The 14,926-nt window shown below is 37.8% G+C and overlaps 1 protein-coding gene across 1 annotated transcript in view; it reads left to right on the top strand.

Annotated features, from left to right (window-relative positions):
• The window catches only part of MAML2 (mastermind like transcriptional coactivator 2), a 368,317-nt gene extending 354,350 nt beyond the window's left edge, over positions 1-13,967 (top strand). The window contains exons 4-5 of the mRNA XM_003828403.7: positions 4,904-5,015; positions 10,594-13,967. Of these exons, the coding sequence (XP_003828451.4) occupies positions 4,904-5,015; positions 10,594-11,609 (1,128 nt within the window). The 3' untranslated portion in view covers positions 11,610-13,967. The remainder of the gene's footprint in view (positions 1-4,903; positions 5,016-10,593) is intronic.
• The last annotated feature ends 959 nt before the right edge of the window (positions 13,968-14,926 follow it).

Raw genomic sequence — 14,926 nt, 5'->3', positions numbered from 1 at the left:
ACTACTAGAAATGATTTCAGAAAGAACTTTCTATCTACTGAATATCTGAAAGTGGAGTAAGAGATGAGACGAAGAGTAGGAGGGTTATTTCAGCCAGAACAACCAGCATATTCAAAGACCTAGGGACAACAAAGGATACTACATATTATGCCTGCCAAGGTATTGAGTGTGCATGAGAATGGGGAAGTGATGGGTAAAGATGAGATAAGAGGCAGGAGGGTAGGGCTTGAGAGGCCAGAATTTACATTAAAAAGCAACGGAAGAGATTTTAAGAATTTAACACAAGGGGAAATACTAGATTCAGATTTGCATTATTGTAAAAGTATAAAATATACTAAAAAGTATAAAAAGTAAGAGAAAAAAGTATACTTTTTATAGTAAAAAGTATAAAAAGTAAGAGAAAATGTAATGGAAAGAAAGATTAAATCCAGCCTGAAAAGATTGAGGATAGTCTCCCAAAGAAGTAAAATTTGACATTGATTTTGAAGGACTGTAGGATTCTGATAGAGTAGGTGGGGTCCACTATTGTAGGTGGAGGGTGGAGCACCAAAAGGTGCAGCCTGGGTGTGAATTTGTTGGTTAGTTTGAGATTGCATTATGAAATATTTAATGCCTGATAAAAAGTAAACATAGTATAACAACCACATTTTTTAAGGAATTACAAGTGGAATAAGTTTCGTATTCAGGGCATGTGAAAAGAAATAGTGAGAAGTAAATTTATTTGACCTGGAATAAGGAATATTGAGAAATAAGATTACAGATGACCTTGAATACTGCCATAAGGTTTAAGGGAGTCACAGACTGGATCACAAAGTGACACAACTGGTTTCTTCTAGAAATCATAGTTTTGAAAACTCCAGTCCTCCCCCCTGTTCCCTTCCCCTCCCATTTTTATCCTTATAAACTAAAGAACTTAGAAACAAGGGCAGCAGAGAGAAAAATGTGTAATCTAAGGTTGACTTACTGGGTACACTTTCATCACTACCATCAATACTACTAATTTCATGAATTATAACACACAGAGGTTGATTTTCAGCTCTTGTTAAAAGGCAAGGAAGTGGTAGCATATACATTCCATGAGGGTCCTGGCCTGGCACTGGGCTAACTCCCACTGGGCCCCAGTTGAGTCACCACTAGGACAGGTGCAAAGGGCAGTGGCATAAACTGTGAGATGAATGAGAATGAGGCTGCTGTTTTTGTGATTTTTAAAAACCATTCACATTTCTCTTTGTTTGGACACCATTGAGGGTGTCTGTGCTTTTTAGCATATCCAGGAAGAAGTGGTCTTTGATACCACTGTACATTAGCATATGCTTTGTGGTCATTTGCAGTCAGTTGGCAAGGCCACATAGGCACCTAAATTGAGACGTTGTCTCATGAAAGTTTGTTATCCTTATTCTCTATTATTCTCCTACCAATGAAGCACAAAGAAGAGACATGAATAGTACTTATTACAACGGACATCATAATTACCAACACGCATTGTGTACCTACTGTATGCCAGGCACCAAGCTGGATTTTCACAGAATTAAATAGAAATATGAGGGAGGTCCTATAATTATCCACATCTCACATTTTTACAGATGGAGAAACTGAAGCAGAACAGATATGTACTATAACAGATGATTTCTATAATGGGTTTTCTAGTCCAACAGATTGGGTTATCATTAGATATTAGTTCATAAATTAAATTTCATATTGCGTAAAAGTAATCTCAAGAATGGCCTATATGTTTACACTTGCACAGAATAGGAATGTCAGTCTTTTGCAAAATGTAGCCATCTCTATTCAGTATTGCAGGCTAGTCTTTGCTGCTCTTCAGCACAAAAGAACAACATGGCAGTTCTGTGTTATGTCCATATGCAAGGTTATTAAGCTAAGTCATTTGTGAACAAGTAGTTTAAGAAACCTAAATTTCTGGAGATATATATATATAAATGATATATATAATATAAATATTATATATAATAATATAAATATATATAATATAAATATATTATATTATATATATTTATATTATTATATATATAAATGAAAACCCTTTGGACAACAGTTTAGCCCTCTGGTGGAGACAAGCCTGACCAACACGGTAAAACTCCGTCTCTACTAAAAAAATACAAAATTAGCTGGGCATGATGGCGGGCACCTGTAATCTCAGCTACTTGGGAGACTGAGGCAGAAGAATTGCTTGAACCTGGGAGGCAGAGGTTGCAGTGAGCTGAGATCGTGCCATTGCACTCCAGCCTGGATGACAAAGTGAGATTCCATCTCAAAAGAAAAAAAAAAAAGTCAATAATTAGATTGAAGATATATAAAAATAAATCCAGGTTTACAATATAGTCTGATGGGAAGTCAAGCACCTTCTTCTCTTTATCTCTCTCTCTCTTTCTCTCTCACTCTCACACATACACACACACACACACACACACATCCTGTCTTCAGTATAAACAGTAGAAACACCTAATTACATAAGAAAGAATGACAGATGCTTCTGGAAAAGAGTGGATTTCAGAAAGTCCATGCTTGGCATAAAAATCAAAACTGTCATCTCACACAATAGTTTACAGCAGAGCTGGTTGAACATCACCACATTTGGGTTCATGGAACATCTCAAGCTGTTTCTTAAACATTTAGGGTTTGGGCAAAACCAAAGAGCATTTCACCAACCACTTTTTCCCTTAATTTGTAAACCCATGTTTAAAAGAAATGTAATCCATATGTTTCTGATTCATTTACACTTAGCTCATCAAAATTGTGTTTTATATGAATTACTTATGTGCAAAAAACTGTGTCTTTCAAGCTTTTTTCTTAGCAACAAGAATTTAAATTTGGTTTGTTGTTGTTTTAAGGCTTTTTCCTCTCCTTTATAGTAGACTTATTCTACTAAGAAGGTTTGGAATGTGATGGGAAACTGAGAAACACATGGTTTAAGTCAGTTCTAAGTTAGGCAGTGCACATTTGTTTTCCAGCTAATTTACCCATGTATCTATTACAAAGTTTTCTTTTCTATTTGTTGACTTTTCTATAATTATAGTGTTCTCCGTCTACCTATGCTGATTATTTTTATTTTGAAAATTGAGATTGCTTTGGGATGCATACAAAATTGCAGTGAAGTCATTCTAAAAACTCCCTGATCCATACCAAACAAGATAAAAAGCAGCCCTTAATTCCTAAAGCTGATGTGATACTCACAGCCAAGCCGTTTTGTTCTCTGTTGGGTATAAACAATCCTACAGAATGTCAACCTCAGACAGGGTTACTCTGAGACCATGATAAAATGAGACAAAATAACACTTCATAATTTTGTCTAAAAACAGACACAAACAAGGTCACTGTGCAACCTCCAAAACACCAAACACCCCCCTCTGTTGTTAAATGAGTGATAGCTACTTCTTTATTCAGTTAGAATTGCCTTTACTTTGTGACAGCTTCCAATCTAGAACAAAGCCCCATTTCCTTAGACTCTTCCGAAATCACTCCAAGTCCAAATCTCAGGACAGATTCTTTCTAACATTCTCCTACTGAGATACCCTGTGACCCCTCATGATGTGTGTTCTCCCTTGCTGCAACAAGTAATAAAGCCAACAGCTGTGTTCCTAGTGGTCTTTGACTGAGGATATTGACATATTAAAAGAATGTCTCTATTTTTTTCTCTTAGCTTCCAAACTCACCTATTCTAAAGATCAAAAGGCTGATTCCAAAAGGAAGAAATGAAGGGAGGACAGCAAACCTGTGCTTTTAGAATGGGGAGCTGAGAAACAGAGTAGCAAGGGGCCTCGTATTGTGTGTCAGGAAAGAGCCTGAGTTTTGGACTCAGGATTTGGTCTCAGTTCTACCACTGTGTGATCTTGAGCAAGTTACTTAGCCTAACAAGGCTTTAATTTCCTTATTTTTTAGGTGGAAATAATCATACCTACCTTTAAGAATTGTTTATGCGAAGGTAAAAAAGAGATAAAATTCATATAGTGCCTGTATTGGTACCTGTTGGTTATCTCCTGACATTTCCTCCTACCTAGGGTCATCAGATTTAACAAATAAGAATACAGAGCCGGGCGCGGTTGTTCATGCCTGTAATCCCAGCACTCTGGGAGGCTGAGCTGGGTGGATCATGAGGTCAGGAGTTCGAGACCAGCCTGGCCAATATGGTAAAAGCCCATCTCTATTAAAAAAAAATACAAAAATTAGCTGGGCGTGATGGCGGGCACCTGTAATCCCAGGGGCTCAGGAGGAGGAGAATCGCTTGAACCAGGGTGGCAGAGGTTGCAGTAAGCCGAGATCACACCACTGCACTCCACTCTGGGTGACAGAGCAAGACTCCATCTCAAACAAACAAACAAACAAACAAAAACAAATAAGAATACAGAATACCTACATGTTCTGTATTTTATCTGAAAACCCTACCTCCTATGCTTTCCCCACTGTGTGGGACCAGAATTCTACATAGGTACCTGCCAAAGCATATCAGATGTGCTATTCTAATTGAATAAAGAAGTAGCTATCACTCATTTAACAAGAGAGGGGGGTGTTTGGTGTTTTGGAGGTTGCACAGTGACCTTGTTTGTGTCTGTTTTTAGACAAAATTAGAAATTAGCGTCTTGAAAAATCACAGAAATTTAGTTCTCATTGAAATTGAATTGCAAAATAAAGAAAATAAGAGTAGTTACTAGAACCAAAACACATGTTGACTGTTATGGAAAAGTAGAAATTATACTTCCATACAGGAAGTTTATTGAAATTGAAAAGATTTGTCTCTGAATTAAGACTACAAAATAAGGTCATGATTTGTAACCCATGATTGCAAAATTGTTCTTATATTTTCTGAAATTTTACAAAATTTTACATGCATTTTCACAAGTGAAAAGGGAATGATGCAACATAATATGCTTTCATATCATTTCTCAAGGAGAAAATTGCTCCACAAGATCAGATAAACCGACATTTGTCAAGGCCACCTCCAGATTATAAAGACCAAAGAAGAAATGTGGGCAATATGCAACCAACTGCTCAGTATTCTGGTAAGTGTTCTTAAAAATTAATAAAAATTATAGCTGTGAAAGGAAAAAAAAACTTCAATTTTCAATAATCCCTGTAACTCGCATATGATTATAATATCTTTCTTAGAATTTCTAACTCCCATTTGACTTTCATGCCAAGACTACACTTAAATATGTTTTAGTCCTTTCATCAGTTTTTGCTTAGTCATGCCCTGTACTCACATATTTCACCACTCTCTGGACTACCTCTGAGAATTCAAAAGAGCTAAATATTTTTCTGTTAGGTTCAATCATTCTCCTTCCAAAGATATACCTTAACCCAGGTAGTAGAAGGTAAGCAGACATTTCTCCCTCTTAGACAGGCACATGTGTAACTTTCACAAATCCTAGTCTTTTTGTATCCACCATTGAGCCCATCTCCAAGGTTTCCCCTTCAAAGACAAATGGTCCTGCCACCAAGGAATACTTGAAAAGCAGATTAACTTTTCACGAAGTCTCTCAAAAACACCAAAGGTGAACTCCATTTAAATCACAAAGTAAATCTTCTTAATAGCTCTCTCAGTATAAAATAAATGGTAAGTACAAAAGTCCCCCAAATTCTCTCTCCTCCCACTCATGAAACTCCAAAAGAACCTTTCCCAAACCCAGCCTATATTGCTCTGCCTTCTCCTATTCAGCAACTATTCAATACGCTTCTGCCAAAAACTGTCTAAAATGCTCTGCACTTTTTGATGTAAGTTAAGTTTACGCTCTTGGGTTTCCTAAGTTCTCTCTGCCTTACCTGTTACCTTCATCTGTCCAGGAAGCCATAAAGAAGATTCTCTAAAGAAAGAAAGGCTGTGAACACCCCTATTTTATAAATACTTCCTGGTACTGTTAAGTGTACTTTTAAATATGTTGTCCTGACTTATTTAAACCCCCTCAAATACAACAGGTTGCCTCTTTCAACTAAAATTGAGAATGGAGCTGGGCTCAGTCACACGTGCCTGTAGTCCCAGCTATTCTGGAGGCAGAGGTGGGAGGATTGCTTGAGCCCAAAAGTTCGAGGCCAGCCTGGGCAACATATTGAGACACTGTCTCTAAAAACAACAAATAACATTAGGAATGGGATGTATGTTTTCCACTCTCTAAGATTACTTCGCCTCAGAGCAAAAACAGGATTCTCTAGTTGATTGTCTCAAGGAGGCTGAAAGATAAGATGCGGTTTCCAGCCATGTGTTGGTTAATGATGGGGGTATGTTCTGAGAATTGCGTTGTTAGGTAATTTCATTGTGCAAACATCATAGAGTGTACTTATACAAACCTAGATGGTCTAGCCCACTACACACCTAGGCTATATGATATAGCGGATTGCTTCTAGGCTACAAACCTATACAGCATGTTAGTGTGATGACTACTGTAGGCAGTTATAACACAATGGTAAGTATGTGTGTATCTAAACATAGAAAAGGTACAGTAAGATATAATTAAAAAGATACAAAATGGTACATTTGTATAGGGCCCTTACCATGAAGGGAGCTTGCAGGACTGGAAGTTGCACTGGGTGTCAGTTAGTGAGTGGCATGTGAACGCAAAGGCCTAGGACATCACTCTACACTACTGTGGACCTTATAAACACTGTACACTTAAGCTGCACTAAACTTATTATTAAAAATTTCTTTCTTTAATAATAAATTAACTTTTACATTAATTTTTTTGCTTTGCTTTACAACTTTTAAATTGTTTAAACTTTTGACTTTTGTGATAACACAGCTTAAAATACAATCACATTGTACAGCTGTACAAAAATATTTTTTCTCTATATCCTTATTCTAGAAGCTTTTTTTCTATTTTCTTACAATTTTTAAATTATTTTTAATTGACATATAATTGTTCATATATATGGGGTACAGTAGGATATTTTGATGTATGTAAACAGTGTGTAATGATCAGATCAGTGTTGTTAGCATAACTATCACATCAAACATTTATCATTTCTTTGTGTTGGGAACATTCAAAATCCTCTTTTTGGTATTTGAAAACATAGTATAAATTATCCTTAACTATAGTCATCCTAGAGTGCTACAAAACACCAGGACTTATTCCTCCTATCTAGCTGTAATTTTGTATCCATTAACCATCTTCTGTCTAGCTTTTTCTTCCCACATCCTCCCCACCTCTAGAAACCGCAATTCTACTCTCTACTTCTATGAGAGCAACTTAGCTTACACATATGAATGAGAACATATGGTTCTGTGCCTGGCTTATTTCACTTAAAATTTTTTTAAAATTTTTTGTTTTTATTTTTTAAACTTTTTTTTTAAACTAAGACACAAACACACACAAACACACATTAGCCTAGGCCTGCACAGGGTCAGGATCATCAATATCACTGTCGTCCACCACATCTTGACCCACTGGAAGGTGTTCAGGAACAATAACACACATGGAGCTGTCACCTCCTATGATAACAATGCCTTCTTGAATATCTCCTGAAAGACCTGCCTGAGGCTGTTTTACAGTTAACTTTTTGTATAAGTAGAAGGAGTACACTCCAAAATAATTATTGAAAGCATAGTAAAAACATTTACTATGCTTTTTATATATGATAAAAGAAGATAAAAAATGGTACATATGTGTAGGGCACTCACCATGAATGGAGCTTACAGGACTGAAAGTCACACAGGGTGTCAGTGAGTGGTGAGTGAATGCATTTAAATAATTATTTTAGAGTGTCCTCTAAAATACAGCCATAGGAATTTTTCAGCTCCACTATAATCTTATGGGACCACTGTCATACATGCAGTCCTTCATTGACCAAACATCGTTATGCAGTGCATACTGTACTTGAAACATGGTTTTTTAATACCATGGCCTATGAGCGAGCTTTGAAAAAGCTGGGCGCCCTTTGGAATACTATACACAATTCAAGGTGGATATTGAGGTTTTTCTTTTCCTACTCACATAAAAGGATCCCAGGGACAGTAGTCTAGGGCTGGCTTGCTGGATTTCAAGCATCTTTTATCTTTCCACTCCATCTCTTTCAGCATGTGGCTTCTATCCTAAGGGCTGCCTGGTAGCTACCACATCACTAGTCTCATACCTGTATTCCAGGTAGGAAGAGGAAAGAAAAGAAATCTGATTCCCTTAGCCAGAACATATTCACCTGGACCCTCCTGCCCACCCCATCGACAAGGAAGTTTGGGGAATGTGGTTTTTCAGCTGAGCACATTGCTCTGTTTCTAAAGAAGGCTCTGTTTCTAAAACCAAAGCTCTGTTTCGAAGGAATATAGAGAGGTTGGATATTGGGTAGGCACCTAGCAGTCTCTTCCACAGTGAATATTGGTGTTTTTCTAAGGGAGAAATCCTTAGCATCCAACTGCTGACCCTCAAGTGGGTCAGAATCATTATTCTAGAGCATTGCGCTTCCCATGTCTTCTGATAATGAAATAAGCAACAAAACGCAATACAAACTCTTTTTAAAATCATTTTTTATTTTAACCTTGGTACAATAATGATTACCTTTCCCAGATTTTGATATTAAAAATGGAGTATGAAAAGCACCTGGAACAGTCTCTGTCACCTGTTAGGAGCTTTTAAACATTACTTGTTACTATTTTGTGATCTTTGTGGAAATTCTCTCTATTCTGGTTGTTTAAAAAGATTGTTTTCCTTATAAACCTTCTCAGGCCATATCATTAAAATACAGGGCGACTACAGGTGATAATTTTTAAAACCTCTACATTTTTTTCCACAGCATTTTCATAATATAAATTCCCTTGATATGAAACTTTCAGATACAAAGATGATATTGCTGAATCTTACTGGCATTGTCTGTCGTCTCAGTTATTGTTCAAGTGTCTCCTACCTGGCTGTTATGTCTCTTCATCAAACACTGCCCACTACACAATGCACTACACAGATACAAGGAGATACAAGAGACTGTTCTTGCCTTCAAGGGGTGTGTAGTCTAGTTGGGGGCATATTTATAAATAAATAGCAAGGCTAACGTGTTCATTTGGCCCTCAGTTTTTCAGGATGTATACCACCTAGGTATCCTTAAGCAGCAGGGGATAGCCCACGTTTACAATTGCAGACATGCTCTCCCCATCCACTGACATTGTGATATTCTTATGTGTGTTTAGCTCTGTATTTCTCAGAATCTCTGACTCTCTGGGCCTCCCTGATCATCTTTGCCTCCAAAAATGTTTCCTCGTGATGACTTTAACCTCCAGAAGTCAAGAAGATTTCAATATGTTGATTAGTCACTATCTGTTGTGTGGAGCCTCTTATTACACAGCCTGTGGCTTAGGCACTTGTTCCATATTGTTGCAGATCTTTCTCCTTAGTTCAGCTAAAACCAGGCTCTCGTCACATGGCAAGGAAAGATTAGGTTCGTGGACACATGGAACGATGAGGAAAAATGGAATTTATTCGGCAAAAAGGAAAAATAACTCTCAGCAAAGTGAGAGAGGGTCCTGCTAGCAGGTTTCCCACCTCACAGATTGAATTCCAGGTCACCACACAGGAACAGGAGAGGCCAGGCTCCTCACTGCTGCAAATGGCACGAACTTCCCAAGGCTCCACCCTGTCTTCCCAGTGCACAGGTGGGCATTATTCAGAAAGAGTCAGTCGGAAGCGGTCTTCATCCAGGACCAGCAGTCCAGTTTTTCAGCCTTCAGGCTGTGTTAGGTTTGAAGGCGTCGGGGAGACCCTTGTCTGCCTCCTGGGTCTCTGTCAATATCCTATCAGTTATTGACAGGCATCAGTTTAACTGGCAGGCACTTTGAGACTCCACAGATTGCCCAATACTAAGTGTTAAATGAAAGATTCAAAGGGCAAATACTGCTGGAGAGAGGAGGCTGGAAGATAAAAGAAAGTTTAATGGAGGAGCTTCGGCCTTAGCCTGAGCGTTGAGGAAAATATAGGGCTCAGTGAGGAAGGGAAATCCCATAAGCAAAGGTGGCTGACAGTGCATTGAGTAACAATTTGATAGTAACTACACCTCCTGGAACTGAAGAATTTCTTTATGAGATAATTTCTAGAGCACTGAATTCCAGATGTTTAAAGAGATGGAGATTTACCCTTTGAACACTGGGGAGTCACTGGGGTAGCTTCTTGAATGGGGATGATTCAAAGAATGGGACATGATTTTCAAGGCCATAGTTTGGGAATATTAATCTAGGAGCCGTGTGTAGCATTCATCCACACTTTCTCATTTGGACCTGGGGTAAACAGTAACATGGATTTCATGAGAGCTGACTAATCAAGACTGTAGTCTCTGGACTTGGAACATAGTAAAGCTAATTCAAAATGGAAGATTGACTATTACCTCCCTTCAATGACTTCAGAAGAGGAATAAAATAAAACCTACAAGATAGAACTATTCTATTTTAGTCTTCTTTTTGTAATATGTAAACTTCTGAACCAAAGAGTGACCTCAGGTGCTCCTTCCTCCTAAGAGCTGTCTTGTTCCTTTTATATAATTTATTTGATGATTATTTCGCCTAAATTATCTTACACCTGAAAGCAGTTTCAGATTGATGAGTTGTTGAAAAGTGCAGTTACAGAGGAGATAACATGCTGCTACGAACTAATAAAATTCTCTTCTTTTTCTCAGGTGGCTCATCCACAATAAGCTTAAACTCTAACCAGGCTTTGGCAAACCCAGTTTCAACACACACCATTTTAACTCCCAATTCCAGCCTCCTGTCTACTTCTCATGGGACAAGAATGCCATCATTATCTACAGCAGTTCAGAATATGGGGATGTATGGAAATCTGCCTTGTAATCAACCTAACACATACAGTGTCACTTCAGGAATGAATCAATTGACCCAACAGAGAAACCCAAAGCAATTGTTAGCAAATCAAAACAACCCTATGATGCCACGGCCACCTACCTTAGGGCCGAGTAATAATAACAATGTAGCCACTTTTGGAGCTGGATCTGTTGGTAATTCACAACAATTGAGACCAAATTTAACCCATAGTATGGCAAGCATGCCACCACAGAGAACATCAAACGTAATGATCACATCCAACACAACTGCACCAAACTGGGCCTCTCAGGAAGGAACAAGCAAACAGCAAGAAGCCCTGACATCTGCAGGAGTCCGCTTCCCCACAGGTACACCTGCAGCCTATACCCCAAATCAGTCACTGCAACAGGCAGTAGGTAGCCAGCAATTTTCCCAGAGGGCAGTGGCTCCTCCTAACCAGTTAACACCAGCAGTGCAAATGAGACCCATGAACCAAATGAGCCAAACACTAAATGGGCAAACCATGGGTCCCCTCAGGGGTCTGAATCTCAGACCCAATCAGCTAAGCACACAGATTTTGCCTAATTTGAATCAGTCAGGAACAGGGTTGAATCAGTCGAGGACAGGCATCAACCAGCCACCATCCCTGACGCCCAGCAATTTTCCTTCACCCAACCAAAGTTCCAGGGCTTTTCAAGGAGCTGACCACAGCAGTGACTTAGCTTTTGACTTCCTCAGCCAACAAACTGATAACATGGGCCCTGCCCTAAACAGTGATGCTGATTTCATTGATTCTTTGTTGAAGACAGAGCCTGGTAATGATGACTGGATGAAAGACATCAATCTTGATGAAATCTTGGGGAACAATTCCTAAAGAAGAAAGGGAAGACAATTTACAAACTCCAAGCACTAAAAGGCAGTATATTACAGAAACTCTGTAGAGGCTGAACTGTTGATGTTCAGGTGGACTACATGAAGATAACATGCTTAAAAATGGAAAGCAGAAAGTAACTGCAGTGATGAACATTTTGGTCCAAATTCTTGTTTTAAATCTTACACCTGAAAGTAAAACACTGGGATCACTTTTCCCTGTCTAAACTCCAGGATACAGTATCCAATTTATCCAAACAGAACTGTGGTGTCAATGTGTAATTAATTGTGTAAAATAGCCTTCCCAAGTTTCTTTTTCCCTGGAAAATAAAAAAGGTAATAGAACTTGTAGTTTATTTAAACCCCATGTCATGAGGAGGTACTAGTTCCAAGCAACAAACTCCTTAATTTGCTCTAATAGATAGGTATGGTTTAATCTTTCCATTGTGTCTTTTCATTTAATTTTCCTGAAGCTTGCAGGATAGATTGAAATGTTATAGGTTTGTTTGGAGTAACCAAACAGTATGCAAATTAAGAAAAAGCCAGAGAACCTAGAAAACATCCAGTGGATTACAGAATTTCTTCCCCATATTCACTCCTCACTTTTACAATTTTCCCACAATCCTCTACTTCAGTGGGATGCTGTGTCTAGTGATTAAACAAAAATATAGAGCTGTGCAATTTGATTTTGGCTTCCACAACGAATATCTGAATCCATTCCAAATGAAATTTTAGATATAACAAAGACTTGTCCTAATCATACTGAAATATTGGTGCACACCTCTCTGCATTGGATTTCACTTTTTTAAAAAACCCAGTGGACATTGCTATAAATAAGATTTATTTGGCTACAAATAACCTGGGATGTTGCTTATTATGATTGATGCCTGCTGGTTTGTTCCCAAGCTGAGTGAAATTGAGCCTCGTCCTCCCTACTCATTTTGATGACTGAGGCTGGTTTATCAGAAAAGGAAGTTTGGAGAAGAAAACCGAGATTAGAAAGTATCATGTTTTGGTTGGAGATAAGAACCAGGGATGGCAAGTACCAGTGTGTACAAATGTATTTCACGGAGTTTGAAGGAAAGCATAATCAAGAGGGAAAACAATTTGTCCTTCATTGGACGTATTATTTGGATTTGGGTGAGCAACAAAATGGAATGTGGTCTGTTAGGAGCATTCTGTTTGTTCTTTTGTCCCTGATGTGATGAATCATTGCCACATGCTAGATGGACTCTTCATATCCAGGTTTTGTCCCTCAGGGCTGAGCACTGTATTAAAGAGTTTTTGTTGAGTCATTTAACTCATTTTGATGAGTCCACATCCAGATCAGCTGTAAAATGGGGAAGACGTGTGCTGATTTGGAATGAATGCAAAATATCACTATCATTTTCCTAATTACAGAGGAGCAAAGGTTATCTTCAGCCCTTTCAGTTCTATGCTCACATATTCAAATATCAAATGTAATTTAGCTGAAGTTATTTAATAAACCAAGTCTTTCAATATCTGTTCGAAGAAAAAGAACACACTTTGAAAATTCTGCAAAGCTGTCTCCCAGTCTTTAAAATGTCTGGAAGCACTCTCCTTCTTTACAATACCAACATCACTGGCCCAGAATCTTCCCTGTGCTAGGTTGTAAATATAAATAAAATTACTTGTTTTGTAAACTTTTGTAAAGAATATTTTGGTAGAAATACTTAAAACATATTCTTTGGGTTATATTTATACATATGTGAAATAAATATACTATCAAAAGGTTATATTTTATACAAAAAGTAAATTGCTACCTTTTGTATGCTAATATGCAAAGTTTTGTATAATATGATGGTTTATTTTTAGCTCTACACTTAAACCATAGGTGGTTGAGTGGGAACTTTTGAAAACTATCAAGAGGCTTGTTAGACAGATTTATATTCTGAAACCTCAATAAGAAAGCATTCCAGGTTTCAATCCTTGTTTTTTGTCCTGCTCCCAAATTCTTTTTTAAACCCATAGTTCTTGTGTCTTATTTGATTCTTCTGCTCTGCACATTGTATTGGTCCTTGTTGCATGTAGTCTACTGTGTGTTTTCCGATTTTATAAGGCAGCATTTCTCCATACAAAAAGAAAAAAAATGATGTACATATAAACGCTTTTATTGTATGGCTCCTCCATGTTACTGTATATATCTGCCAGCACTTCCCAGTTACACTCCTGTGAGTCAGCTTATTTTTACCCTAACATAAATAGTATGTTTTGTAGTAGTTATCAAATTTAAGAGATAAAGCAATCAGAATGTTTGGATTTTCTTCTATCTTAATGTGAATTTCATAATTAATGTCTATTTATTCAGCTATTCATTAAAATACAGGATTCTTTGGGAAAACATGGTGTGTAGTCTGTAGTTTGCTTGTTAGCCGCCTATTACCAAAGATGACATAATTTTCCTGAAAGCAGAGATAATGACAATTTGATAGACATATTTAGCTAAAACCTCAAGATTTACAACTTAAGAGCTATTGGAATACAATCTGCCATTTATAGAAATACCAGACCACTTAATTGTTGGCATTGTTTATCATCCTGACATAGAGAGGAGGTAGAAGTAATTTTTATTTTTTGTTTTAAGTCAAAGACTAGAAAGCAGTTTAAGCAAATAATTCAGTCTTGGCTTTGTGTTAAGCCCTATGAAGATAAATAACTCTGCTCTAAGTGAATGCACTAATGTTACCTGCATTACTGTAAATGTACCATAACGGTAAAGATTTCAATTTGTAAAACAAATATGTTGTATTGCGTATAATTTCATGTGTAAAAAGCTGTTTAAAAAAATTCAGAAGTAGGCCAGGCGTGATGGCTCACGCCTGTAATCCCAGCATTTTGGGAGGCCAAGGCAGGTGGATAACGAGGTCAAGAGATCGAGACCATCCTGATCAACATGGTGAAACCTCATCTCTACTAAAAATACAAAAAATTAGCCAGGTGTGGTGGTGGGAGCCTGTAGTCCCAGCTCCTCGAGAGGCTGAGGCAGGAAAATCACTTGAACCCGGGAGGCAGAGGTTGCACTGAGCCCAGATTGCGCCACTGCACTCCAGCCTGGCAACAGAGTGAGACTCCATCTCAAAAAAACAAAAAAAACAAAAAATTCAGAAATCATTATCCTGTATGAAATCATACTTTCAGTCATCAACAATATTGTTGCTTCATTATACAAAGTTCTGAAAACTATTCATAATAATGGATACTTAAAGGCAAGTTTAGTCTCTAGGAAGCTTCTAAACGAGTGAAATGTTGACTTGTCTCAGTGTTCTTTAGTTGACTTAAAAAGTTTGTATTAACATTCTA

Source organism: Pan paniscus, chromosome 9 (genome assembly GCF_029289425.2).
Source record: "Pan paniscus chromosome 9, NHGRI_mPanPan1-v2.0_pri, whole genome shotgun sequence".
In the NCBI taxonomy this organism is placed as follows: domain Eukaryota; kingdom Metazoa; phylum Chordata; class Mammalia; order Primates; family Hominidae; genus Pan; species Pan paniscus.
The sequence above is the reverse complement of the archived record's forward strand: the minus strand, read 5'-3'. Positions and strand labels throughout refer to the sequence as shown.